The sequence below is a fragment of the Aspergillus fumigatus genome, chromosome 1 (assembly GCF_000002655.1).
Source record: "Aspergillus fumigatus Af293 chromosome 1, whole genome shotgun sequence".
Taxonomy (NCBI): Eukaryota; Fungi; Ascomycota; class Eurotiomycetes; order Eurotiales; family Aspergillaceae; genus Aspergillus; species Aspergillus fumigatus.
Window position 1 is genome coordinate 275,845 of NC_007194.1, and position 27,295 is coordinate 303,139.

The 27,295-nt window shown below is 48.7% G+C and overlaps 3 protein-coding genes across 3 annotated transcripts; 2 read left to right on the forward strand and 1 right to left on the reverse strand.

The window, feature by feature from the left end:
* Positions 1-1,168: 1,168 nt before the first annotated feature.
* AFUA_1G00780 (DUF2841 domain-containing protein) lies at positions 1,169-2,097 on the forward strand (the record flags this gene model as incomplete). Its single annotated transcript, XM_744737.1, has 5 exons — positions 1,169-1,252; positions 1,388-1,500; positions 1,551-1,756; positions 1,806-1,994; positions 2,042-2,097. The coding sequence occupies 5 exons, from the start codon at positions 1,169-1,171 to the stop codon at positions 2,095-2,097; spliced, it is 648 nt and encodes a 215-aa protein (XP_749830.1).
* A 9,095-nt stretch (positions 2,098-11,192) lies between these two features.
* Positions 11,193-15,443, reverse strand: AFUA_1G00790 (uncharacterized protein; the record flags this gene model as incomplete). Its single annotated transcript, XM_744738.1, has 1 exon — positions 11,193-15,443. One exon carries the CDS (start codon positions 15,441-15,443, stop codon positions 11,193-11,195), a length of 4,251 nt encoding a protein of 1,416 aa, XP_749831.1.
* A 5,348-nt stretch (positions 15,444-20,791) lies between these two features.
* On the forward strand, positions 20,792-22,028 carry AFUA_1G00800 (uncharacterized protein; the record flags this gene model as incomplete). The annotated part of the gene is made up of 2 exons (XM_744739.2): positions 20,792-20,921; positions 20,977-22,028. 2 exons carry the CDS (start codon positions 20,792-20,794, stop codon positions 22,026-22,028), a joined length of 1,182 nt encoding a protein of 393 aa, XP_749832.2.
* Between the last annotated feature and the right edge of the window lie 5,267 nt (positions 22,029-27,295).

The following is a 27,295-nucleotide window of genomic DNA, read 5'->3' on the forward strand; positions in this document are numbered from 1 at the left end:
CCAGTTACTAATATATTAGATGGAAACTAGGAAGCGGCAAAATACAGGGGCAGGAAGGGAAGGGCTGATTCCAAGGAAGAAGGACAAAGAAGAACACGAGAGTGTAAGGAGTAGCAATCGTCATTGGCGTCCACTAGCTGATGGGTTACAGCAAGAAACAGGCATTCATACGCCCGTAGACAACGACCGTGCTGTCAGGAGGCCGCCATTAATCTACAGGAGGGCTGGAGAAGCGCCGAAACATGGTTGGGACAAGAAGTCACCCGGTTTGCGCCTTAGGCGGCCCTGCTGTAGCTGTAGGACGGAAGTACCGGTAGGCCTAGTCTGTTATATTTGTCACCACGAGTCTTGTCCTGAGTGCTTGTACATGCAAGAGTGAGATTACGGATGTTGATCAGACACACGGGCCGTTATACTAGGACTGGTTACCAGAATAGACTTGACCTTAATGGTGGCGTTTGGTACTTTGTTATAGCTGAGGGGAGAGGATAGTTGCTACTTCAAGTGCTCCAGAAGAGACTCATCCGACTACTGCTGCCAGGAGGGAAGATACTCCATTCTTAGCAAGGGCCTGCAGGGTTTCGCGTTCATGCAATCATACCAGCCATGATACACAATCCATATCGCACTAGATGCGGAAAGTAGGACAGAGAACTCATGTACCTTACTACTTCGCACTAGCAGAGCAGAGGAAGATATGCTACCCCACAAGCGCCCCTGCATGACTTCCCTGTCTGCAGCTTGTCGTGCATGTACCATTGTCGTGCACCACGAGTCATAGGCAATACTAGTCCGGCACACTCTTTGCCTCCAACCTGTCCTTAAAAAAGTGATTGGAGGGTAGCATGGTGCCCTCGTTTGTCCTAAAAAGAATTAATATGAGTAGTCTGCAGCAGCCTGACAAGGGTGGGGAGTATGAGGAGCAGAAAGACGCATACAGCACCCAGCACTACAATTGATGCAGTTATTTAAGACTTCATCCCCACCTTTGTATTAACAGACTACTAGGACATATGTCGCCATTCTTCCTATTGTCTTTCCAGTGCATCTACGGAAGTACTTCATCTTCAAGGTTATTCATCCGTGAGATCTCTTATACTTCTCATCTGACTCTTTTTTTATTGAATTCTCGTACAGCTTCCCTCATACACTAGAGCCGATTCGCAACATGGCCGCCAACAGCTCTCGCACTCGGGTCCCATCCACTAAAAGGTCTTCCCATGAAAATCAATTCATTGGATGGGAGAATATAGTAAGAAGGCTTCCAACTCCTGGCACCTCTGATCAGTAACAGCTAATGAACATTGCAATCCTTATCTTTTCCAGGCCGTTGTCTTCCAGGACAAGGACGGTACGATCAAGGCCACTGGAGCTGGTTTATTTAAAGACACTCGTTCCTGGTTCACCCAAGATTTTCGCGAAAGATTCCAAGATGTTCTACTCTCAGGTCAACCCACCTAATTGTCTTCTGGCCGTCCAGTCAAACGCTGCAGGGCCTCTGTCGATAATCCGGGCAAGCGAAAAGCTGTTGAGGTCCTATCTGACTACAGTAACACTCAGCAGGCAACAGTTCAGTACTGGCAGATCTTGACCAGCTGCCCCCAAAACGATTGGCGCGTTATTGGTGAAGCTTGGATTGAACTTATTGAACCCGACAAGAGACACTTATATCCCTATTCTGGAGGTGACAAGGCAAAGCCAAAGTGGTGGCCACGTAGACTCCGACACGAAACACCACATCATCTTTTGACTAATAGTGGGTCACCATTATTATCTGCTAGCCAACCCAACTAATTTTTTAATAGAGCGGATCATTCTCTTGATCCATATTCTCCGCATGTCTGGGAAAGGAAAAATTACATGTGCTAAGTTGCTGGAGGCCGCAGAGCAGAAAGCTGAAGCTGGGAAGATAACAGAAAGGGCACTAACGGTCCTAGACGAGATCATCGCAATTCGAAAGAATGAAGAGGAAGTAGAAACGCAACGCAACCATGGTGAGTACCAAGTCTAAGGATCTCGATAGATGTACTAATTCTTTCAGATGGCATTACAGCTACCGGAGCGCCAGACGAGGTGCTGAATTGGGAGCTCCTCTAAGTTTCTTGGTTAGCTAGCAAGCATGGACGAGGGAGATATCCAGTGAGAAGCCCAGAAGACCAAATCGAAGAGATCTCTCCGACTAGTCCTTCGGTAGAACCCTCGTCGGGCTTTACACCTAGCTCCCATCCTTCCACATCTGAAGCGCCAGCCAAACCAATGTACTATCGTGGAAGCCCAGAAGAACAAATCGAAACGACATCTCCGGCTAGTCCTTCAGAAAGATCTTCGCCGAGGCTTACACCTAGCCTCTATCCTTCTACATCTGAAGCGTCAGCCAACCTACTGTACTATCATGGCCAGTATCACACGCCATATACGGTGGCTCAATCTATCAACTTGGGAGCCAGGTAAGACTGCTCTTCTCACCCTTATACCCATCATGCTGATTATCTTCTATCTTTTAGCATTATGAAGGCTCCTTCAACCGGACTCTACACGAACAAACAGCACCAAGTTCCATCTCCTGAACACACAATTCGCTGGCTGCAATCAACTCAACCTATACAGTCGGCATACCACTCCTGCCGCTGCTGCCACTGCACTCTCATGGCTCAACATAGCGGCTTTGGCCCAGTCAATTCTACAGCCCTAAGTCCAGGTTCGTCCCAGCTGACGCTTCGGTCAAATCCAGAATCTTCTGCACATACCACTTCTTACGGCCTTCCTCAGCAATCATGGTCAAACGAGAACAATAACGCCAATAATGACTGGGACTCCTGGTCAGGGTATTGGAATCATCAGCGCTTCCCACACAATTACACTGGCTTCACATAGCGCATGTTTCCGATTTTGATCCTTCCCTGCCTTCGACGGTTGAAGTGTCTCTGGACGTCATGATGTTTCGCTGGCATATCCTCGAAAGGCACACTATGTCTGTCCAGCAATCCTTGGAAAGTCGAATCACTGCATGCGCTACCGGAAGCGTTGCATGCTGATCCGCAAGCGGTTTGGGTGTTTTGATGTCGTCGATTATGGCGTTGAGGTTGGGATTCTGCACCATCAACCCATTTCTTTGCCTCGCAAGGGTCCCCTGTTGGCATCTCATTTATTGTGTACTTAGTGTGCGTTGACTGGTTCTGATTCTGGACGTTCATGCTTGCTGTTCACTTCAATACTACGTGCTTCTGCTTTTACTTGAACATGATCCGCAAAATATTAAAAATTCTGGCTTAAAGCTTAGCCCGCTTGCCTGTGCGTTGCTCTCGCCGGCGTTTGCCATTTAAGGCGCGAGGGCGAAGTGTCCGTTTCGATTTCCTAGGATATCGAAAATCCGTAAAGAGACTTGAGGAACTTGCGGCCATTTTTGCCACGTGACCCCTTCCCTTGACGGCTTGGCTCCTTGGATTAGTCATCACCAAGATTCTCAGGCGCATCCAAATGAAACCAGGTACCCATTGCTTGACGGAGGACGCCACCACAAGGCTGAGTCACCGTCGTGATATCGTGCAAGGGTGCATGTTTGCCTCAGGAGGTTGATACTCCAGAACTCTCCTTGGCTTCTGTATGACAATGATCACTCGTCTACGCTATGAGTATTTTAGTTGCCCGGAACTGACCCAGGAGTCCCGTCCTGAGGATCATCTTGGCTGCTTGTACTGCCATTGACGTGCTACGGAGAACTTGCTTGATGTCAAAGCATGAATGATTGCCTGCCCATGGTCAATTGATCAATCTTTTATTTCCAGGGGCATCCTGGCTTCCGACTGATTACGTCGGAAAATTGTAGCATCAGCAGAGAGTCTTCGAATACTGTCACAGATTTTTCCCATGCACCAAGACTAGGAGAAGCATCCTCGCATCGATCACCAAGGCCATTTCAGGGTTGGGACCCAATTTCATGGTCCGCCTCCAAGTCGGTCTCTCTCACAACGGGGCTGTTTTCTCGGGTTGAGACATCCTCAAGCTCAATATCAAATAAATTGCGAGGGTCAGCGCATTGGAAGCGGCCTTTGATTGTGGAAGTTATGACAGCCGTCAATTTCAACATCACGAAGCTGAGGAGTAGGAAAAGAGCATCGGTTGAGCAAGTTACTTCGCAAGATATGTGCTGGAAACGATGTATCTAGATATTTGAGTAATCAGTTTGTTGCTTTTGCTCTCTCCGCACGACTAGAATTTGGTCGCCTATTGGACATTACCACTCGAGTGATGGAGACAGAAGATCAGAGAATCATGTGAACGATATTTCCCGGATAGTCCCTGCAGCTAAGTTTTTCGTGTCCACATTTTGTATCGTGATTTGTATCCTAAGGCTAATACATATTGCGCGAACGTCGAGGATTTCGTGGACTAAAAACGGAAACTTTCGGTTGCTGGCTGCGGAGTATCCTGACCAGTGGGAAGCCCTCCTGAACAAGGGGAGAAGTTTTCCTGGGGAATCGGTTCCCTGTTCGGAAGTCGGCAATACTTAGGATATTCTGGTTTGTCCCAGGGATGCAACGACTTACGTCCATGTTTGTCCGTCCGCCAGCTGTTCATCCAATCGTCGTGCCACGCCCCATCCCCAACTCTATTACTCCACAACTACATATCGCACTATGTAGGCTCGGAAACAGAAAAAAGGTTAAGAGACTGAAAGTTTATCGTCGTTAATGTGCCCTATTCTTGAGGGTCATGCTCCAAAATACTTGAATGGAGCCGGGACTCCGACCCGGAAACTGGTCCGAAAATAGCCTTACCACGTCCGACCAAGGTCGTTTCTCATCTCTCCTGAGCCTTAATAGAAGGTCCTTCTCTTCTGACGACTACAGCATGTCTTTCCGAGAGGTCTCAGGAAGCGCAGTGGAATCAGCTGGCTGAGACTCATAATGTATTAGTTATGTGATATGCGTAGACACTCCCAGATCCAATTCAGATATACAGCGTGGTAGTGCGCCCTCAAACAGCCACGACAGAAATTGTAGGCGTTCATCGACCGATACAGATGTAAAGTGAGAACGAAGTGATGAAAAAGAATTCTCCTTCAAGGCGGTAGCGGAAGAACCTCTGACCTGTTTGCACAGTTGTGGTTGTCCATGCGACTTTTGCAACTTTTGCTTGCGGGTTTTCAACTGTTGGCTGCTGTTTAGGACCTCAAGGGGGTTGCTGGACGCACGAATGTAGGCTTTAGGGTTGTTATTAGTAGACACTTGTGCGTGTGACTGGTTGCATAGCGGGCTATCTGACTGAGAGTTTCCTTCTTGCGCTTTAGGATATACGTTAGAGTTTCTATTCTCAGCACGCGTGTCGCGGAGAAGTAGTGGAGGGTCGGGATATTGACAAACAGGCTCCGAGATGACGGCATTACCGTCCGTGTTAATATGCTGGCATTCGTCTTCCGTCTCCCAGGGGCCATTGTTGGTGAGGATCACTGGGTTAATTAGAATGTTATTTTGTTTGTCTGCTGCTTGGGGAAAATCCTGCTAGCTCTTGTCTGAGCTGGATACACTAGGTGATGATATATATCTTAGGGCATCCTCTGGAAAAAAAGGCGCATTAATTAAGGCATCAATGGTATTGTGGACTCTGCGTGGTGTGGCTAAATCCGGAGCTGATGATGGACTAGATTTATTTCTCAGAGACTGTTCCAGCCGCTCTGCGTGCTACAGGTCAGATAATGTAGCAGGTATTAGGGCAGGCGTCGCGGCAGAGTGCAGCCTAAATAACTCCTGGGACGGAGACTGGGGGGCCCGGAAGGCACTAGATGGCGCCACAGCACTTGCATGAATGCAAACCTCGGCTGGGGGCCACGCTGGGAGCTAATGCTTAGGCAATGGCAATGCTTAAGGGAGGGGTGACTGACGAAATTTGATGGCAGGAGGCTCATTAGAAGGAGGGTGTAGGCGTGAGCGCTTAGAGGAGGATCTTGTGCGGAAAGGGGGAGTCCATGTCTTAAAGTTATTAGCGTGAAATACAGGCAACATAGTTGGGTAAGGGGGGAACTGGGATATTGCTGGTGGAATATGACTAGGTGAGTATTAGGCATGAGATGGGAATTAGGCTGGAGTATAAGAATTGTGCCAGTGTTAAAGGAAGCAAGCTCCTATACTGCTATCCTCGCGGGTTTGATCTTCCTTATACTTTCGCCTGTTGGTGAATTGTCTCATCGCTCTAATAGTATACATGGAGGGAGAAAAGAGCTACTGAGGCAGAATTATTACTATTTCAGCTACTCCTGGAGCAGCCCACATATTGACCTTCGCTCACATGGTCCGCCCGGAAATGAAATGAGGATGGAGTGTTCTCTGCCAACCACGCTAGCCTGCTGCCCCTAAGTCTTGTATTTAAGACCTCTCAGAGATACAAAACATGTCAAAGACACATGTGGCAATTTTGCTATTGGCCAGCAGTTAAGGTGAAAGTATAGGCTTGGCGGGTACAGAGAATAGTGAGTCAAGGATCGGCTATGAATAGCATAGGACGCGACGCTGGTCAGCTGCGCCCACAGACTTGTAGTGAGGAGTTAAAGAGAAGGATTATTCCAGCCATGCGGGAGATTCCACCTGCGTTATATGGTACCTCACACCCCTGCACTCTAATCAGGAAGAGATCAAACAGGAAAAATAATGCATCTATATTCACTAGCCATGCAACACAAGGCGCAATTCGCCATGGATCTCATGAGCCCCGTGGCCTAATGGCGGCCACATGTAATAGGGTGCACATGGACAAGGGAGACGTTAATAGCTGAGACACCAACAGAGCAATAGTTACCAATAGATCGAGCTGTTGGCGACTCCGACATTAAAAAGAGGAGAGGCGGACAGCGCCATACTAGAAAGGGGCAGTGTTTGGATAACGCGGCATCCTGGAAAGGGGGCAGTGCACTGGGCGCGAGGCAGGCAGCTGGAGAAAGAGGAAGAGAAAGTGCGTCGCCTTTCAAGGGAGTGTGGACGGGGTTATATAGATTGTGCGGGAGGCATGAGGCGGCAGGCGATGGGCGCAAAAGCAGCGAGAACACAGGCGCGATCCCCAAAGCGGATGCGCTAGGCCGCAAAGGGCAGTGGGACTCCGGCATGGGGCAGGCGGTGGAAAGCGGCAGACGGACAGTTCAATGAGGGCCGTTTTCAGCGCCCCGCTAACCGTGTCATGGTATACCCATGTGTTTTGAGGACGGGCCGACATTATGAGCTAATATTGTTCTTAACGGTCTTGTCCGTGTACTTGATTCACCAAGTCTCAACAGAGAACGGCGATAGAATGATAGATTGGATTGACCCCCTTCGTAAGCATCTTCTTAATTTATCAAGATCGCTGTTCTTCTCCCAATCAGTAAGTTGCTGTCCAATAGAAAGACTATGTTGCTCGATCATATATCTTGTAGCCAGTCTCAACTGTATCAAGAAGTTGTCATGACATGGCACAGGGGCAAAGCGAGGTCAGAGATCCAGATTCCGCATTTGCGAATCACCGCTTCCTTAAACGTAGAAGAGAAGGTAGATCACTGCTCGTTTGTCGCCAAGGTCCCGAATATCAGGATCAGAGCTACGCCATCACTGTCATTGTTGCCAAAGTAGATACTGTATAGGCGATACCTTCCGCCTCTTATTGCACTCTGTGCATCACGATTAAGTTGTCGAGCTTCTCAAGGAAGCAGGCCAAACATGACTGGGCGGATTACATAGCTCCAGCTGTTGGTATAGATAGCAAGTGTTCCAAAGCTTGTGATTTCGTCATCGCTGTTGGGCCGCCTTGACCAGGTCATTGTGCTACCTCCATCGCTTTCGCATCCAGAGAGCTTGCACAGCGCGGAATCACAATGAAGGTGGGCCATTTCATTTGCCCATTCCTGCATGCATTGCCAGAAGCACTTGGACTCGAGATGCGATGTTTTCGTATGTAGATTGCAAAATTCAGTTCCACTCATAGCAGAGCTGAATCCCATGGTGTTCGATCAACCTTCTAAAGTCTTCCTGACGCTCACGCAAGTTTCATACAGGGTCGTCTACCATTTTCATCTACCAATTTGGACAGTCACTTGCTATGGCCCCTTACTTTGGACGTATATGATCTGGGTCTTGAAAGTCAATGGCCGATGTTAAAGAATCTGATTCTAAAATCATTTACACCGTATCGCCGGAACACCTTGTATAGGCCGTAAAGATCGAACGACCTCAATTAGGCTTCGTAATCCGAGAAGCTGGTGCTTTAAGTAAAAATTGACGATAGTCGCGTATGATTGACACTGACTCACTATTAGCTCCCGGAACAACAACAGCTGCTCAGGAGCCAAAATGGGCAAGCGATCAGCGAAAACGCGGTCGATAACCAGCTAGCCGCGAGCATAGGTCTGCCTAGGCTAGCACCACTCCCCTGAAGGCTGAACACGGCCTTCAGGATGCCAACGAGCGACGCGTAAACTCCTGTTGCCAATGCCGACCCAGCCAGGTTAAAAGCCGCAGATGCCTAGAGAGACTTAATACCCGAAACGACTCGAGTGAGTCACAAAGGGACCTACTATTGCAAAGATGCTAGTAAAAGAGCTTCCCCATCGGGAAAGTGTAGCTGTCAGCCCAAGGACCGTGGTTAAAACGCTGGCGATAACAGCCATGATATAGAATGCGATTATTCCCTTCGAAGCCGTCCTGTACACCTTCATGACACCCTCGTACTGGCTCGGGAATATCTTCTCGATCAAGGAGGTTTCCAGCGTTTCGAGGCCCAGAACTTCAGTGAAGTTAAACCAGAACGAAGAACTCGGCGTTGTGCAGTTCACAACAATCGAGCCTGTGTCATTAGAAGTACCCTTACAATAACCCCAGAGTCCAATCGTATAGAATTCAGGGATGCCTGATACGACTTTAGCAATGCTTCCCGAAATGTTCTTCGAAACAGCGCCGGCATCATCGACAATGACGCCCACTGTCTGCGGTACATTGGAACTGGCAGAACTTGCGACGTCCTGTGCGACAGCACCAATCTTGCCAGCCTGAGTGCTTATATCTGCGGCAGTCTCAGCCGCCGAGCCCAGGGGATCATCGATGAGTGAGCGTCTAGAAAAGAGTCCTCCCAAGTCCTTTTGGATATTGGAGCCGAAATCCGTCAGGTTAGCCTGAGATTTGCAAAGTCAGTATAGAGGCACGATTTCCTAGGCTTAGTGAGCAAACCTTCATGAAGAATAGCTCGTTCTGAGGTTTCGAGGTGCTGGTGCAGCCAATCCCAACAAATGCCAAGCAAATCAAACTTGCAGTTGAGCAGGCATACGGAACAGAAACACACAGAATTCTTCTGATTCTACCCATGCTTCTGCCTCCAAGTTCCGCTTCAAACGATTGGTGTTACAGTATAATAATAATATCGTAACCCAAGCTGGCGTACCCTCGTCATCTATATACTTCTACCAGTGGTGGATGAACATTATGGTTATTCCAGCGAATCGGAACAATAACTTTGGCCGAACGGACATCAGCGTGAAGGGAGGAAGTGCCCAACTCTTTCTCTTATAAAAAAGACACTTGGCACATATTGCCAGCTATTCTGACCGGTGGCCCTGCCACGTCCGCAAATAGAAGGCCCCCTCTTTTTCTTTCTATTTTCTTTTTTTTTTTTTTCTTTTTCCTTGGGAAGCCTTAACGAAGGGTGTCCCACAGTAATTGTTCATGGTTTATCCAGTACACCTTATGATACGGAGTTGTAAGATGGTCTCAATCTTTTCAACTATCAGAGGCAAACCGGGAGAACACTGAGCTGATTCCCGAGACGGCGATATCCGGGTAATAAGTGCAGTCTCTGGTTATACAATGTTCCTTGATGGACTCTAACAGATGGCCTAAAAGAACGTAGAACAGCAACAGAGAGGTTATTACAGGGCCCCTCTCATCTATCTGGACTGTGAGATGACCAGGTTTGCCTTGAATTACTGAGGGAATCGTTCATTCTGTTCGACAATGCCGCTGATGTTCGAACGCAGCCACTTTCATGAGTGGGTGAGAGCTGAGAGGCGTAGTGTATGCCTCTTAAATAGGCGGTGCAGAAACTCGTCTGACAAAATCATTGGGGTGACCAATCGTTCAGAGGTTGGTGTAATTTAGCATTCTCCTGTCGGCATCTCAAAGAGCAAGGGCGTTCTCGGTCTCCTTTGGACTTCCTTAGGGCGCTGGCAAATCCAGCAAACACCCACGGCTGGGTAACTCCAGGGATCAGCGGCATGGCATCGGTGGTAATAACGTGAGCGAGTTCTGAAACATTGTGCACAGCGAAGAGGGCGGTCTGCAACGTGTGCAGACCGCTTGGGTTGCGCTTGAAATTGCATGCTATCCCAATCAACTTCCCGCTCCACCTTCCTGGTACGTCTGTCTTGCTATAAGCGATGCCCGTAGAAGACTTTGAGATATGCCAAGACATACCTTCCTCGTAAATATTCACAGACACCTCGTAGCCAGCGCATAATAGTATTGCTGAGTGTATCCAGTCTCGATCCGATATACACAGATCGTCGTGGACATCCCCTTGATCGGCACCAGCCATTATTTGACTACAAGATATTGGAAGCAGATAAGTAAATACCCGAGCAGTTATGAATACACCAGATATGGTACGAACTTAGTTAGATGCGTATAATGAGAAACAAGATGTCCCGGTTGAACTTTCTATCCTTAGAGCGGATGACCCCTTCGCTGGTTAACCGGCATCGTTCAACTCCATTTCTCGACTGCGGTTGGCACAAGGCCTATGGACAAAGAGGACAGGACAGGCCGTTCCATAATCTGACAGGGGTTATACACTCACGTTTACTACAGAGATAAGTCGCTTGCACGACCATGTCTGTAACCAAATATACGCATTGTAATGGATACAATCCTGGGAAATATTGTTCCAGGATAGACGATATCCTCAGAATTAGTAATTCCACAGACTACTGAACCGGAGACTGTTCCTATCCCATGACAATGTTTCTCCGGAACAAAAACGTCCTCGGTTCATACAGGCTGGGAGCACCATGTACCCAGATAAGCCGCTATTCGGTGAACAGATGGTTCCCAGAAATGATCTAACGAGGATTTCTAAGTTCCTGGATTAGGCTTTCCTGGGATTGACATTCCTCGGACTGCTATTCCTGGGAATCAACCATTCCTCAGAATTTTTTGACCTGGGACCGGTCAAAGTGTTATACGCTAGGGGCAGCTTTCATAGCACTCTTGGGCCTTTTTGAGCAGTAAGTCAAAGTCGACTCCCTCAAGTTCGACCTCTGTTCCAAGGAAAAAGACTTTTCCGCCGTCGACAATATTGGTCTCGAACCCTGAAGGGTTCAGGGAGCCAAGCTTCGTTAAGTCTCCATTTAGTGCGCAGAGTGTGCCACGCGCGCAGAGTTCCCGACCCTTTTGGAGTACTCTCCCTGCCTCAGTAGAATGAAGTTCTCTCTCCCACTTTGCGGTGGGTTTTCCACCAATAGTCTTGATAATGAACACGTATTGGTGCTTCCGTTGGGTGCGGGTCATGCGTCGAGGGGGTTCCCCAACTCGGCTCCGTTTCCCCCCCGATTTGTCTCGTAACGTAGATGGGTCACCCGCTGGGTGCTGTTCAGAGGTAAGAGTTCGCTTTCTGAGCACTGCTTCCGCACCCTTGATGACTGACTTCGCTCTATTTGTCACGCTCGCAAACTGATCAGCAATCTCTTCGAACCTATCGTTAGGCCCACAACATTTCTCAAAATCCTGCTGAGTGCCTTTGAAGAGGTCTTCCATGGTCTTGAAAGCATTCCGGATTATTTCAGCATCTCTGGGTGAACGATTCGGTTGAATACTGTCGACAGTTTTCCGAGCGCGATCATACTCAGCTTGTGCTGTTTCCTTTTTCTTAGAAGCCAAAGCTCTCGACCAACTGATTTGAATGTCCTGGAGCATCTGACGCGCTTCAGCTTGGTTGTCTTTCCCAAATTTCAGGCATTCCCTCGTTTGCGTAACGTGCTGAAGAGCCAGTTCAGGTATTGCCCCTTTGGAACCTTCCTGATCGACCGTGGCTTTCTTCAAACGATCAGCTTCATTCATTCCCCTTTCCGCCAATTCGACAGCTTTGTCTAAGTATTCCTTTGCTTTCCGAGCATCACGGTCGACGATCAACCATTTATTTCTGTCAGCTTTTTCGATTGCTTCAGTGGCCGAGGTTGAAAAATTCTCGATTTCCGTCATTTTTGATTTCGTGTAATCACCTGTCCTTTGGGTTACACAGTAGAAAAGACCAAACGCAGTAGTCAGTGTCTCTAGCGTTGCCTTTTCAAATTCAGGAACACGAAGATTCACCAGCTCCGCTAACCGTGGCTGATCACTGTCACAGAGACTGTTGGGTATGGAAAGGACCTCACTTCTCATTTGTTTGCGAAGACTACATGTTTTGAGTGCCAGATTTGACACTCGATTAAGAGCTTCTTTTACAGCACCGTGACGTTGGGTAGGCATCCACTGGGACATAACTGGCTCACTGTGCGTGGCTGATAGGTCTTTCCACTTGTTGGCGCTCTGTAGGAAATTGTCCATCTTCTGGTTGGCCTCCCCCCAAGCATTCACGAATAGCTGCCCGGTCTTAGCTGCAGATTGTGCTTCTTTTGCTGAGGTTGTTGCGTCGCTTGCTCCTTTTTCACAGTGATTACGGAGATCAGGTGGCCCGTCTTCATTTGATAGCCCAGCGAGAGCCTCCACTTGTTTAGCCAGACGTGTAGATTCATCTGCCGCCTGCTTCGCTGATTCCAAAGCTTGCTTGGCTGCGGCCAAGCTCTCAGCGTCCCTCATCACTCGTAGTTGTGTTGTGGTTTCGGAAGCCTTCAACTGGACTTTTTCCAACTGGGAGGAAACTGCTAATTGCAGGGTCTTGGCCATTTGCACGCAGTACTCCTGCGCACTTTCACGAAGAATATCCCGTTCCTTCTTCCTGTTGGTGATTTCTGTGCGGATACCCACGTATTTGTCGCAGATCTTTGCCTGCGTGTCAAGGGGTACTTCCAAGGATATGGCGCTGTTATCTAGTTGACCCACGTTGATGTCATGTGTTTTCTGCATGGTTTGTAGTGATCGGGAGATACCGTCTAGAGTACCGTTGTCTATAAGATCACTCAATCCCTGCAGCATACTGTGTTCAATGTTCTGTTTGAGGCTGTCTTGGTTGTTCTCAAGGGAGCTGCGAATCCTCTCAATAGAACTGTGAACGCCTTCGTAGTCTGATTTCATATTTTTGAGCGTAGTTCTCTCCGAGTCCAGCTCAGATTTGACTGCCTCCTTTGCGAGCAGAACGATTCTCGCGTACCCCGTCTGTAGCCTTTGTTTAACATCTTGGATCTGCTTTTTTGATATCGTAAGTGCTTTTTCCGTTTCCGCTTTGAGAGTCTCGAGTTTTGTTGCTGAATTCTGTTGCAGACTTTCGCACTCTAGTGGATTAAGTGAGCGAGGCTTTTCCCCAGCCTCTTGGAACGCTCCACGTACAGCGTCTAGTTCTCGCCATATCACATTGACCTTGGTGATTGCATTATCTTTAATGTCATTCAATATTGTGACATCTGTTTCATGTGAGGCTGGCCTTTGAGGGTGGAGTTTTGTGTTTAGATCCGCCACTGATTGTCTGATAGTATCGATATCCGAGGAGCAATTTTCGTACTGATGATGCAAGTCAATCAGACACTTCCCCAACAAGTAGACTTTGATACCCGCAATCTGCTGCTGCAGGGGTCGTATCCGGGGCGTGACATCTCTCAGAAACCTATCCAGCTCCTCATATTTCCCCTGCGAAGAATCGAAGACAGCTTGAGCACTCCGGAGTGCCTGGGCAACTTGCGTTGTTTCCTGGGATTTCTCTTCCCCATTCTGTTTGAATGCTGTCAGTTTACTTATTTCGCTTCCCACCTCGACTTTAGCTACATGGATGTGTGATCTTGCGCTTTGTATATCCATGCATCGTTTGTTGACTTCGGCGTAGATTGTTCCCAACTTCTGACGCGTCTCTTCGTCCGTAGATTCAACAGTAGCAGTATCCAGCTTACGCAACTCAATGATAGCGCTTTGTTGATCGGTGAATTTTGGATTGTCAAGCCGAGTACTGAGGTTATCAATATCATCTCGCAGTTTGCGTAAGTCGTTCATCAAGGCCATTAACTCGGGGCTCCAATCCCGAGTTTCTCCGGGCGCCACAGGAGGCTCGGTTGGTGGCATGGTTGTTGCTCCCGTAGTCTCCGACGGTATTGTTGGACGGGTACTGAGCTCTTCGATGTCCTCACTATGCATCAATGGGCTGGGTGCACTCTGCTCTCTTTCTGAATTAACCTGCGGATTCATGTCGGCGGCTGGCGTTGCTGGTGTCGCTGGTGTCGCTGGGTGTCCAGTCTCTCGCTGGGACGTCGGCCTACGCGTCGTGGTGGATGAAGGCATTGTCGTAGATGATGGAGCCGCTCCAGATGAAGGTCGGTTCTCCGCTCCTAATGTGGGCAATGGCCCAACTTCAGGGGATTGACCATCACGAGGCCTTCTAGGTCTTTGAGGACCTTCCAACACCGACGATGGCAGGTCGCCGAAAAATGAAAGGTATATGTCGCGGAGAACGAAGGCCGAGTCCAGCTCCTCATATTCCGATGCTTCCTGATGAATCCGGTCCAGGAAGAGCGTTTCCCTATCCTCTCGAAAGGTGATAGTGTAGGGAATGCCGCAACGCTTGAGCGCAGGGTTTCTACCCCTATCGTCAAATTCGTACCAAGGGGGGTATTCCGGCTCAAAGGGACGGCTCGCGAGTCGACTTATACTGTTTGACCTAAAGCCCAGGGCCCTGGCAAGCTGAGCTAGCTTGTATTGCTCGTGAGGATGAGTCCACGAGCGGCAGACAGTTGCAGGCCTGTGGCCCTCTCCTGGGCTGCCGCTGCAGCTTCGCAAAGCGCACAGCCACAACTGTCGATACGCCAGGTCAAACTGGAATTCTCCATCTCCAGTGACCTCGCGTTCTTCTCCGTCTGATGTTTGGACCATGATGCTGTCTGTGTCACGGCACCGAAACATATGCTCCATCCTTTCTCGAAGCGTTTGCTTCCGCTCTTGGTAGTCACCCATCTCGATGTCACGCGGGCCCCACCGTTTAGATCTGTCGACTAACCTTTTGACTCGTGCGGCACCGAGTTCAAGAATCAGCACATCCTGGAAGAAGAGGCTCAATGATGGAATGCGTCCCTTGTAGCTTCGCATGCGTTCGCAGATCGCCTTGCGTTCGTCTGGAGAGAAATCTTCCAAAGCTTTCCCGCTCAACACAAGGCCAGTAACTGTTGTTCTGTCTGCCTCGCTTATGCCCGGAGCGAGACCTTCCAAGAGTTTTACACTGTTTGCATCGATCAGGTTCATTTTGGTGTTTTCGTTTTGTGCGACTGTAGTTGCCCAAAAGTCCCAGATTCCTCGCCGCATGTAATGGATGAGTTCCTGTTTAGGTCAGTAAGTACTCTGCTGTCCAATTCGGGAATAGACCCAGAACGTTGTCACAGTTACAAGCTAAAATTTTGTTCCACACACTGAGTAAAGCACCGCTATGCATCAGCGCGGGGATGAACCGAAACTGATCAAACGCCCTTTGTACTCGAGGGTGTTTCTCGAGCATACGGATACAATGTACCTCATGGGCGCTTAGCCGGGCCTCCCATCGGCGTGCAGACAGGGGATCATTGATCCTCTGATAGTTACGTATCTTCAAATATATCTCTCCTTTAGTCTTGGGGTTCTCGTGCGCGTACGTTTCAGATTGAATATTTCGCAATTCGTTTGACAGGCCTGCTCTTATAAGCTTGGGGGTACACCTAGGATGCTTACGGCGAACCTTCGATATAGAAGTCCACTATCCACCATCGCCGGAAAGAGGGTAGTACATCACGGGCGGCTTGAATTCGATGCTTGCCATGAAGGCACTTGAGCGGTCTCCCGGTAAAGTCCAGCGTAGGGTACGAGCCGGGATCTTTTCCGCGGAACTCCTGAAGCGTCAGACCGTGTTGGCCTAGCGTCTGCTCCAGATCTGACTGAGAGATGACAACCTCTACGTGGTTTTCCCGCTGTAGTGGGTAAATGCCGTTCACTCGAAAGACTCGTCGTAGTCTCATCACTTTGGCCATGTCCAATCTGCCCTTGGGACCGATATCAATATGCTGTAACTTGACTTTCGCCGCACCCAGAAAGGCATGATGTCTTTCTGTCGCAAGTACGCTGCCTCTCCGGTCGAATTCGTTATGTCGCGACATTTGTGTGTCACGCACTGTATCCTCCTGTAGTGCTTCCTTTCAACGGGAAGTTCGTGGGAACCGGTCATCGACTTCGTTTATGTAACTGATTTGCGGCGGTGCGCATTCCCAGCGTCTAAATTAGGAAGGCAGAACTGAAATACACAGGCCCATGCCACAAGGGGCCCTCATTTTTGGGCGGTCTCATACCGGGTGACGAGTTTGCTAGTGCTTATAATCTATAGTTCTGCTCTTCCCACCCTTCTTCTCGGATCATCGTTTCGTGATGGCATCTTCCAGCACTAAAAGGATCACTCAATTTGTGATTCAGGGATATGAACCTGGGAGTCAGGGACATGAACCTGTAATACAGGAACATGAACCTGTGATCCCAGCTCCAGCTGTCACTCGCTCAGGGAAAAGGCGGTTTTCGAAGGACTACTCCGCACCTTCTTCCGGAGAAAGGCCCGCTGTTCGCCACCAGAGCCCTTGGGATTCCTACGAGAGAAGAATGGAGGTTAAATTAGACATGTGGCTTTGCATGACGAAGCGCCGGGACGGCAAAGAAGGCGTGTTCGCAGTTCGCACTTTTCCAAGGGAGAATTCAGAAGCAGTCCTAAAGCGATGCACATCATTGGTTCACCCTCACCTTGTCACTGTCTATGAAGTTTTTCGAACGGAGAGCGCGGAGGAGAATCTCTTCGTTGTGTCCGAGGAGTTGCAATTTTCTTTAGACCATGTGGTGGCCTGCGGTGAGATTCCAAGTGACGGAGAGCTGGCGTCCATTATCGGTCAGGTAATCTCCGCACAGCTAACGAAAATTATCAAGGGGATGCTAATTTGCTGCAGGTCCTCGATGCGCTTTCGTATCTTCACGCACAGTCACTAATCCATGGCTCTCTGACGTGTTCGAACACGCTTGTCAGGTTTGACGGTGTGGTCAAAATTGGTGAGCAGCCTCTGACGTTCTCTGAAAAGTCATCGGCTGATCGAATATTTGGTAGCCGGTTACTGGGAGTCTGATACCTGTCACGGGAGTTCAGAGCACACGGGGGACATCACCGCGGCCGGGCACATCATGATGCAGTTGATGCAAGACCACCAGTCCACGGACGGTAAGATACGTGTCGTTGACAGGCAAAGGAGTAAGGAAATTTTGGACTTTCTCGCTGCCATTGCGTCAGAATTATCAGCAAGCGAACTGCTAAAGGTAGGGAGATAGATCCCCCCACCCAAACAAGGCTCTAGTGTAGTGACCGCTTCTAGCACGAGTATTTGGCTCACGGGAATGGCAAACCTAAATGGCATCCCGGTCAATTGAGCTACTTGCTGACTGTTACAGCGTACTCGTCTCAAGTCTGCTACAGAAGACAAAAGAAGCAAAAGAGGCTATGAATTCTGTCGCATCGAGACCACATCTGATGGCACTACGGACGTCCCTCGGATCTGTGTTTTGGGAACAAAGCTATATCAGGTGGTCCGTGTTTGTTGCCATAGCCAGTGATTATTGGGCTTTTCATATGCAACTAGACATTTTGCAAGTAGTTTCTCCACAATGCTCGTTGATCTGTCCTAGACAAAGTTATGAGAAAAAGATTCGCGTAGCTGGGCCAGCAGAACAGGATATGCAATTTCTGGATCTGTGGCTGAGACTGTGGCGTAGTAAAGAGGGCTGTGATGAAGGCTCCATCGTGGCCAGCATGGCGGAAATCCATTGCACCCATCGCCGCTTGACAGTGGCAAGAGTACAAGTGCGCAACACAGTAACAGTATAATAGACATGAAAGGTTGACATATTCCTTAGTCCTCTTTAGGAATGGGTCTGTCTCGCTCTACGAGAAACCGGCCAGTCTACAGTATCGTGCCTAAGTCTTGAATAAGTGTTCGAAGTGTGCCTTACCGAGACATTGCTTCTTGTCACCTCTCTAAAAAGAATAGACCACTTACCCACTATCCATATTCCACCTCACCCTACAACACTCGTTCGCTCGGCAAAAGTCCTCACCTAGGGCTATCCGTGGTGGCGGTGACCGCAACGTCCCTGCAATTGAGAGACACACATGAGTTGCTTACCCGCGCCTAAGGCCGGACAGGGTGCCACGAGTGAACGTTGTTTATGTTTACTGTGCCGTTTCCCCCTTACTACTGGCCTCTCCTTGTATTACCATCGATACTGAAGTGTGACTCTGAGATTAACCTTCTAAGAATTCGCTGCAGATCCATGCGTACCATTACTGAGTCTAGTTGTATAAATTTTTGATGCTCTCAGGTGCAACTTGTTCAACCATGCGGCTTGTGTTTATTATCATAGATCGCGACTGAACTGGTCCAACATTTTAAAAACGCTAATCCTAGAACGTAGAGAAGTCAGTCAAGTGGTCCATCCTAGGAAAGGTACGGTGCACCAATCAGCACACCCCGCCTACCGAATGACGGTAGCTCAAATCATTTGTTGCACGGTTCAACCTGGGAGACCGGTCAGTCAAACCCATTTTGTATGGTTCAACAACTGTTGAACGCTCCCACACCCGCACCATTGTTCAACCGTAATAGTGTTAGAAAGCGCAGAACCGTATGAGATTTCGCTATCACTAGTAATTTGCCTACTAATGAAAAAGTTCGGAAGGTACAATCATTTCTAATATATCGTCTGACTAACTAGATCTTATAGCGCCGGATGCAGGCATCTACAGCGGGGTAATCGACCGATTATCGGCCATTAAAGGAGCGTAATCTATCTAAACGAAATCGGGAAGGTCCATGCTGTAGGCCCAATCGGGCAAGCGGTAATCTACATCAAAAGATAGGCATCCAGGAATCCGCACCGCTTTTCAGGACAGAGGTTGCGTGCTTTGCTGTTCGGGTCATTGTACGGCTTAGGCTACGCCTATAACGCCTATAACACCAGCCCTCTTCGTAAGGACGAGCACACGAAAATCAGCAGCATAGTTCAACACAAACATCACCAGTATGGTTCAACACGAGCATGATGCTCCGTCCCGTTTTCTTCAACAATGGGGAATATCCCATCTCCGATTGGCTGGCCGCCCCACTTAGTACTCGCCAAACCGCTTTAAGTTGATGATCGCCTAGGAACCAACGGCTGGGTTCAACCCAGTTCAACCAGTTCAACAACGATAAGGCAGCATGTTCAATAAGCCGAACTGTGAACCATTAACTAACTCTTTTTAATTATCATGAACACTCGCGCAGCTACTTAGACTTAGCGTCGCCTGTAGTAGACCCAAATAATACCCGCCGCCCACCCAAGATGACTGCTTCAACCAGCGGCGTAGTTCAACGGCGATGGGGTGACCAAACGCTATCGGTATGGTTCAACACTTTGAAGTCCAAAATCAGTGACATTGTTCAACGCGTGATGAACACTCTCTTCCTAGCCTTAAAGGCCCAGTGTGTTCTGCATTTGACAAAGCAGTGTCCGCCAGCTTGGTGCACATGCGCTCGAGACACTAGGCAAAGCTTGGCACTCTTTGCACGAATGGATGCATCAAACCAATCCAGATCGAGTTTAGGTTCCATGGATACTCCTAATTCTAGGAAAGGGGCTAAATGAGAATAATGAGCGAGGGACATTCGCGGCCGCTTGCTCTCCAATCGTGCAATAACCCGTCGATGCACCCTAGATAGCCCATCAATTGTCCTCGCAATGCGACAAACAGTAACTTAGGTGAACAAAAGATTTACGCCCGAAAATCGGCTTAGAAGATCATCATCTCTATTGCTGTTGAGGAAATGCTCAAGAAGTTTAGGGTGTGAACGGGAACTGTTGACAAAAGAGAAGAAGCCACCCACTGGGAGGGGTTTTAGACAGCCCAGGTGAGAGTCGATAGTTGAGCGTCGGCCCGCAGAAGCCGTACTCCAAATGACGGCGTGGAGACAGTTGCACAGCGGCAGAGTCAAAGAAAATGATACTGTACCACTACAGAAGGCCTCAAAGTCGGGCTATACTAGTCATAGACGAGCGGCTGTTCCACTGTGCAGAAGCGTCTAGTCGGTTACATTCCACTTGTTAATACTCGATTTGATGACCAGCATACTGTCACAGAAACTGCTGATATGCGTCTAGAACGCGTGAAATCACTGCCGTTGGCAACATCATCCAATAGAGCAGAGTACTGTATCCACCATATCAGTCAAGATGGCAATGTCGGGAACCAATCGCAAAAGCTCTACGGTGCATTACCCAAGTTCTATCACAGCCCAATCACAGCGTGGTCATTCAACCGTGTAATGGAGCGCATCGCCTGGGTTTTCTCACATGTTTTCACATAGAATTGTAGGATTGGTCTCCCATGATATGTCCCCAGCCATGTTTGCACCCTATTACCCGCTCGGAGCCCTGTCTTAATCTATATATGACACGACGATTTGTCATCCCCGGGTCAGCGTGTGTCATCCCTGGTGTTGCAACAGAGGCGGACAGTCATCATTTCACAAGTATATAAGGATAATGTGCCCCCCTGTTCCTGTTCCCACGTCCTAGATCAATGGTCACACCTCTTTTCTTTTCTCCATAGCCTACCATCGATGCCAAACTCGGCCAAGACTGTGGCAATTATTGGGACCGGGCCAGCAGGTCTCTTCGCCGCTTGGGCATTGCAGAACGATGGGTACCAAGTGACAATAATCGAGAAGGCAAGAGAACATCGTTACTCTAGTAGAAAAAGCCGCCCCGCTGACAAAGCTATTGCAGCATGACCATCTTACCTTAGCTAGACGTGCCGAAGGGGTTGCTGGAGAAGATCAACCAGTGGACATCCCGATGCGTACCTTCTCCGGTTCTTACTACTCCAACCTGTTTCGAGCCCTGGAATTTCTCAAGGTCGAAACACGAGTGCACCGTTTTCGCTACAACTTTCACCGTGGCGGGACGCAATACTTCCAATTCTTTTCAAACTTCCATAAGATTACACCCTGTCTTCAAAACACGGCGTGGGTGAATTTATATGCGCTCGCGTGCTACCTTTGGTATACGATAGCAGTCTTCCTACCTCCACGTGTCCGGGGCACCGCCACGTCTGGCCAACGTAAAGGTGAAACTAAGACCCTAGATCAGTACGCCAGACGCATCCGACTGCCCAGTACCTTTCTGGAATGGTACCTGCTTCCATTATTCTCGTCCGTCGCAACTTGTAGCCATGCCGACCTTCGAGAGTGTCCCGCCGCGTACATTGTCAACTATCGGAAGGGAACAATCGGGGCTCACCATCGTACAATAGTCGACATGCGAGCGCTCCAAGGTCTCCTTACCAGGAACGTGTTCCAGCGACTTCAAACTGAAGTTCGTAGCGTTAGATCTGAAAGTGGCAGAGTGGAACTGCAGTTCTTCAAATCAAATGACAAGACAGGTTTAGAGACGGAGGTGTTCGACTTCGCCGTTCTCGCCACGAGTGCAAAGCAAGCTGGAGTGCTATTCCCGGATATCAGGCCCATAACGTCAAAGCTGAAGGAGGGGGCAGGTTCATCTCGGTCACTACAGCCAAAGTGTCTGAGGGAACGATTGAGGACTTCGGAAGTGAGACTCTTGAACTTAAAACCTACAGCAATCCTTCTTCGGGTCCCATTACTCATTCCGTGCATCGACATCGGTCGGGGGCAGAGGTGGTCGTGTCACCATGTCAGGACGATGACCTGGCTCAAGAGCCGAGCCATGGCGAAAGTCAAGCTTTTTACTTGCGTCGACCTCTCCCAACGCCTCAGTCCCATGACTTGCTGCTTTCAGTTCTCAGGAAGGTGCCTACTCACGAAAGACGGGCATGGATAAATGGACAAGATGGGGTATACCTTGCAGGTGGATATGCGTCGGCTGGCCTCCCACTGCTGGAAGCCTGCGTTCGAAGCGCTCTTGTAGCTGCAGTTGCCATCGGTGCAAAACTTCCCTTTGCCATTGTACGAAATACTCCGTTTTAGACATTATTGAAGTAGCAATCTATAATTTGCTGAGCTTCAGAAACCGTCAAGGATTCTGCTTCAACGCGGAATCACTGTTAGTCAGCGCCTACTCGTGTAGTCAGTCAGTAGATTACCAGTGTTGCTGCCAACTGCCTAACCTGGCGGGAGGAGCCGACCACAAGCGGTAAAAATCAAGCGTCGAATTCAGATTCGGTGACGTATGTGTATGCCTTTGTCTAGTTTGAAGGCTAGTAATGCAGTTACTCTGTCCTCCTCGAGAAGGCCCACCCATTAGTAAATGACTTATCTTGGTGTTTCTCGACTGGCCTTGTGCAACGGGACCCACTGGCCGAGTGATCGGGGGTTGTGTTCCTCTGACATAGAAGTCCTCTGGGACTTTACAATACATGGAGATTAACACAATTAACAAAAGTCCGACGTGCACTGGCCCAGGGAAAGTACACGGGTTATACAGTACTACGCTTGGGATTGCGTCATTTTTAAGAAAGAGTCGGAGCCCATAGTCCAAATCCTTTCCATTGACTTTGATAAATAAGGGTTAGAAGTCACAAAAAAAAGCGGTGGGTGTGTCTAGTTTCGACGCGTAGAGATGCTCGTAGCGCAAGTGTTAAGTTGATATTCAGTTGGCTTGTTCAAGTACAGATCCAGATCTAGGCGTATAATGGTCCTATCCATTTAATGAGAACCCCTTAGGTATTGTCTGATGCGACCGAGACTGATACTTATATATTTGGCATTGTAAACTAAAATAAGCACGAACCTAAACGGCAGAATGAGATTAGGGTTCATCCAGCGGTGGTTTGGCTACACTGCCGCTGTCTCAAGTAGCAGACGCGCTGAAGAACATCGAGATGGAAACGCTGGAGACTATTAACCCGTTTACATTAGCACCATGGGAGACACGTATGCAGACCGATGTTGAAGCCATGCCGGACCCACAGACTGCACCTGGTGGATCAATACAAATCGCGGTCAGCAGCTCGGCACGGAACGGGCTTGTAGGATTCGGGGTGGCGATTGAGAAGCAGCCACCTCGATATCAGAAGCTGAAACTGAAGACTTTCTCCGTGACTTTGGGCGCAAGATCAGAGCAGAATCCATTCTCCGCAGAGCTAGTGGCTATAGCTCATACGTTGAACAGGCTGGTAGGACTGAAAGGTTTCAGGTTCAGCGTGCTCACAAGCAACAAAGCAGCGCCGTCACGATACGGGACCCTCGACAACAGTCAGACCAGGAGTTCGCCTGCCAGACGTACAAGTTGATAAACAGACTGCGGAGAAAAGGAAACCATATCAAGATTCTCTGGATCCCTGCCAGCGAAGACAACAAACTGCTGGGCCTGGCTAAAGAGCAGGCCAGGGCCGCGACCCACGAGGACGCTATCCCACAAGAACGGGTCTCCAGAATGAAGTCAACAACGTTGAATCTGGCACGATCCCAAGCAGCCACTAGGAAAGCCTTGCCAGAGGACGTAGGACGACACATCAAACGAGTAGATGCGGTACTCCCAGGAAAACACACCCGACAGCTGTATGATGGATTATCGTGGAATGAAGCGACCGTGCTGGCTCAATTCCGGACCGGCATGGCAAGATTAAATGGGTATCTCTACCGGATCAATGTCGCGCAGACAGAACAGTGCGCATGCGGACAAGCAAGAGAAACCGTGGAGCATTTTCTCTTTCGATGTCGGAAGTGGACCACTCAACGGATCGCACTGCTACAATGTACTCGTACTCACCGGGGCAATCTCTCCCTCTGTCTGGGCGGGAAATTGCCTTCCAATGATCAACAATGGACGCCGAACTTGGAGGCAGTACGAGCCTCGATACGATTTGCGATTGCCACGGGCCGACTCGACGCCGCCTAACCACGTCGACCAACACAATGACATCCTTCCCCTAACTAATAACCTACACCAACCACCTTGTGCCAATGGTAGACGCGCTTCAACTGCCGAGGATAGGATGTTGAACACTTGAAGAAGCGCCTTCAAGCCAGTCTATTAACATAAATACTAACCCACATGGATTCCTATGATATTGATAGCCGAGAGGACATATACTGAAGGGATCTATGTATGGGCCCGAAGGAGACACAGCAGATGTACATTAGAACCTGTGTTGATAGCAGTGATAGTTGCCCTGCCGGGCGTTAATGAATTGTGTGTGTATCAACCGCAATTTTTGAGTACAGTCAGGCTGTTTTCTACCTCCCAGTGTGTATCAATCAGGCTTAGGCTCAGCCTCCCGCGAGCGGCCAGAGAAGCAGCCAGGCAGTGACTTATGACATTATGTATTATCCTGACCACAAGGCTTGGTTGGACGGAGACGAATAGGGCGAATAAGGGTTCTTCTAATGGAGCCCCAGCACCGGAGACGTCAACGTCTACACCAATTGGCCTGGAGCAGTGTACACTACAGATGGAATCTATCTGACTGGATACTGTATACGATGTACCACGAAAAGGCAAACTACCGTACATGAATGGCAGTGGGCATTACCGAATCCACATTCCGTTACACCCTTCGACCCACCGTGATGTACTGTAGGATGATGCACCTATGCTTGTACTGAGCTCCCATGTCACACCACGATTTTTAACACGGTGAAAATGGGGACTATGGCCGATCAAAAAAGCGTGGCCAGTCTTGAGTATATATATATATGATGGTAACGTTGAGGAGGGCCACGACAATCAGGATAGTCATTCATGGCGTGGGAACCACGATTGCAAACCTTCTCACCCTCCTTCCTGACCTTTTATCTTCAGAACTAGCTTCCTATCTTATGCAAGTATGGAGGCACAATTGACAGACGAGGAACTTCAGCAACTGCTTCAGGAACTTCGTAAAATCCCTCCAGATAACTTGCCCGTGGGCGACATCCATCCTTTCTAGTTCATATTTGACCACGGCATTGATGGACTTTATCAACTTCCCCTATTCCGATGACTATTCTCCAGATACCCCAAAAGTAGATAGCGAGAGAGAAGCTATGCAGAAGAGAATTGAGTAGCTTGAGAGACAGTAGTAACTCCCCCTTTTACCTGCACGACCATCCTCCGAGCTGTTTATAGGAGTGAGTCGGGCTTGATGTAGGCAACAACCACCATTATAAGGTGCTTTATTACTAACAACTGCCAGCTTGTTACAAAGAATGAGATAACACATAAAGGGTGTACAAACCTGGATGGAATAAGTTACAACTGTGCTACGACAGAGTCTTGGGGAGGCGCCGGAACCGGCTACAGAACATGGGTTCAATGCAGAGGATGTCTGATTAATATCTTGTACTTTCCTGGAGACATATTATCGTTCCAGAATCAGTGAAAGCAGTAGGCTTTCATGTTTTGCGTATAAGTTAAGCTCTATGCACCCTCAAGACAGACTCTGGGCTTCTGCCAGCCTGACTATTTTCCTTCGGTGAGCTGTCCACGGTTTTATTTTGATTCACTTGCAAATCGGTAATGTCGAGTAAGCCAAATGGAAGCTTCGGGTAGAGCCGCAGTCACTTCCTGAAATATGCGGATCCTGGAATATTCTTGAGGTGCGAAAAGTGGCCGGGGGTTCAGCCAGCTATAAACACATGAATAGAGGGAGTGCTTGAAGAGTTTCTCCCTGTCCATGACAGCAACAAAGTCCTCAGGACATGGAAGATTAGGGTGTCTGCACGACACTTCCAGGGTTCAATGACTCGTACTGGGTCAATCAGCGAGCTTTTTACCATATTGTCAAAGACAGAGTCTTTTGAGCAATTCTAGCTTACCCAAGAGATTGGTTAAAAATATTCTGCTACAGAGCCAAAGCAAAGACATTCCTGTCTCTAGCGTATCAACTTAGACAATATGGTCGCCTTCTTTCCCCCGTGGAGGTTTCCCTCCGTCCATAGCGATTGATCATAAAGCACGTCCTCTTCTCTCACGTTAACCTGTTTCAGTCATTAATGCGGCAACTACACGGAGTAAAAAAATTGGGGTAAAAAGAAATAAGTCTAGTAACGAAAATAAACAGAACGCTAAGAAAAAAAATTTAAAATAAAATATTACACGAGGCCCGAGGGTACAGGGAACAGGATGCCAAGTCACAGCTATTCAGTCAGGATGTTTGGCTGGCTGCCAGGACCCAGAATCACCAAGGCCCATTCACTATAGGCGTAATTTAAGACTGCGCTTAGATCGTCTATGCGCCATGTGCGACAATCCCACCCCTAATCAAGAAATATTCCCTGCTCTACAAGTGCTCTCGCCAAGGGCGAGAAGCCTCCTACGTTCCAATCCACCAACCGCCCCAAAAAAGGAAGCCATGCTGGTAAGGGAGACTAGGGCGTGCTATACTTGCTGTATAGTATAAGTGTTGTATGCCCTCTATGTTAGAAGCAGAACTATACTCAACCTGAGGCACAGGGCAAAATCTCTTAATTCTCCTTCTGTCTTCTCTGCCTGACCGCAGACCGTCATTCAGATAACGTCGAGCCATAATCAACCTTCTCAGCAGCCTAAGATCACAGACACAGTCAGATGAGTATAGCTACAGCTTGAAACCAGGATGATGTCTTCAGTAGCACCCCATGTCCATCAGTCAGTTCCACGGCCGCGCTTAAGATTTGAACAGCTACTTCTTGTCATCGGTTACCTTCTTACAGCCTACGACGTGCCATACAAACTTCATAATTCGAACCAGATCCATGATGTCCTTCGTCGTCCGGAAGTCGAGTGGCGACCAAGAATCGGGACTGAACTTTATAAGGAGTTGAAAAAAAAGACCTGGGAAGAAAGAGATCCGGAGAATGATAAGGCATGGGACATCCTCTGCATGGCAGCTACCAAAGTTCATGAAGGGAGGTTAAGCCGGAAGGATGCGCGAGACAAATTGCGATGGTTACTGTGGAAGCTTCAGCAGATTTCAAGGGACCCAATTGATGAGTTTGTCCTGGGAGATAGACCTCAAGAGGGACTACAGCTTGGATGGAGGTTCAATATCACCCTGCTCGGTATCAGTGTCGCGGTGCTTCCCTTTGAACCTGATTTTCCCGATGACTTGACGTTGATAACACAAGATCAACTCGAAACCATGAAAAGGGATCTGAATAGCTCAGATCTCTTTCGAGATGATCCGC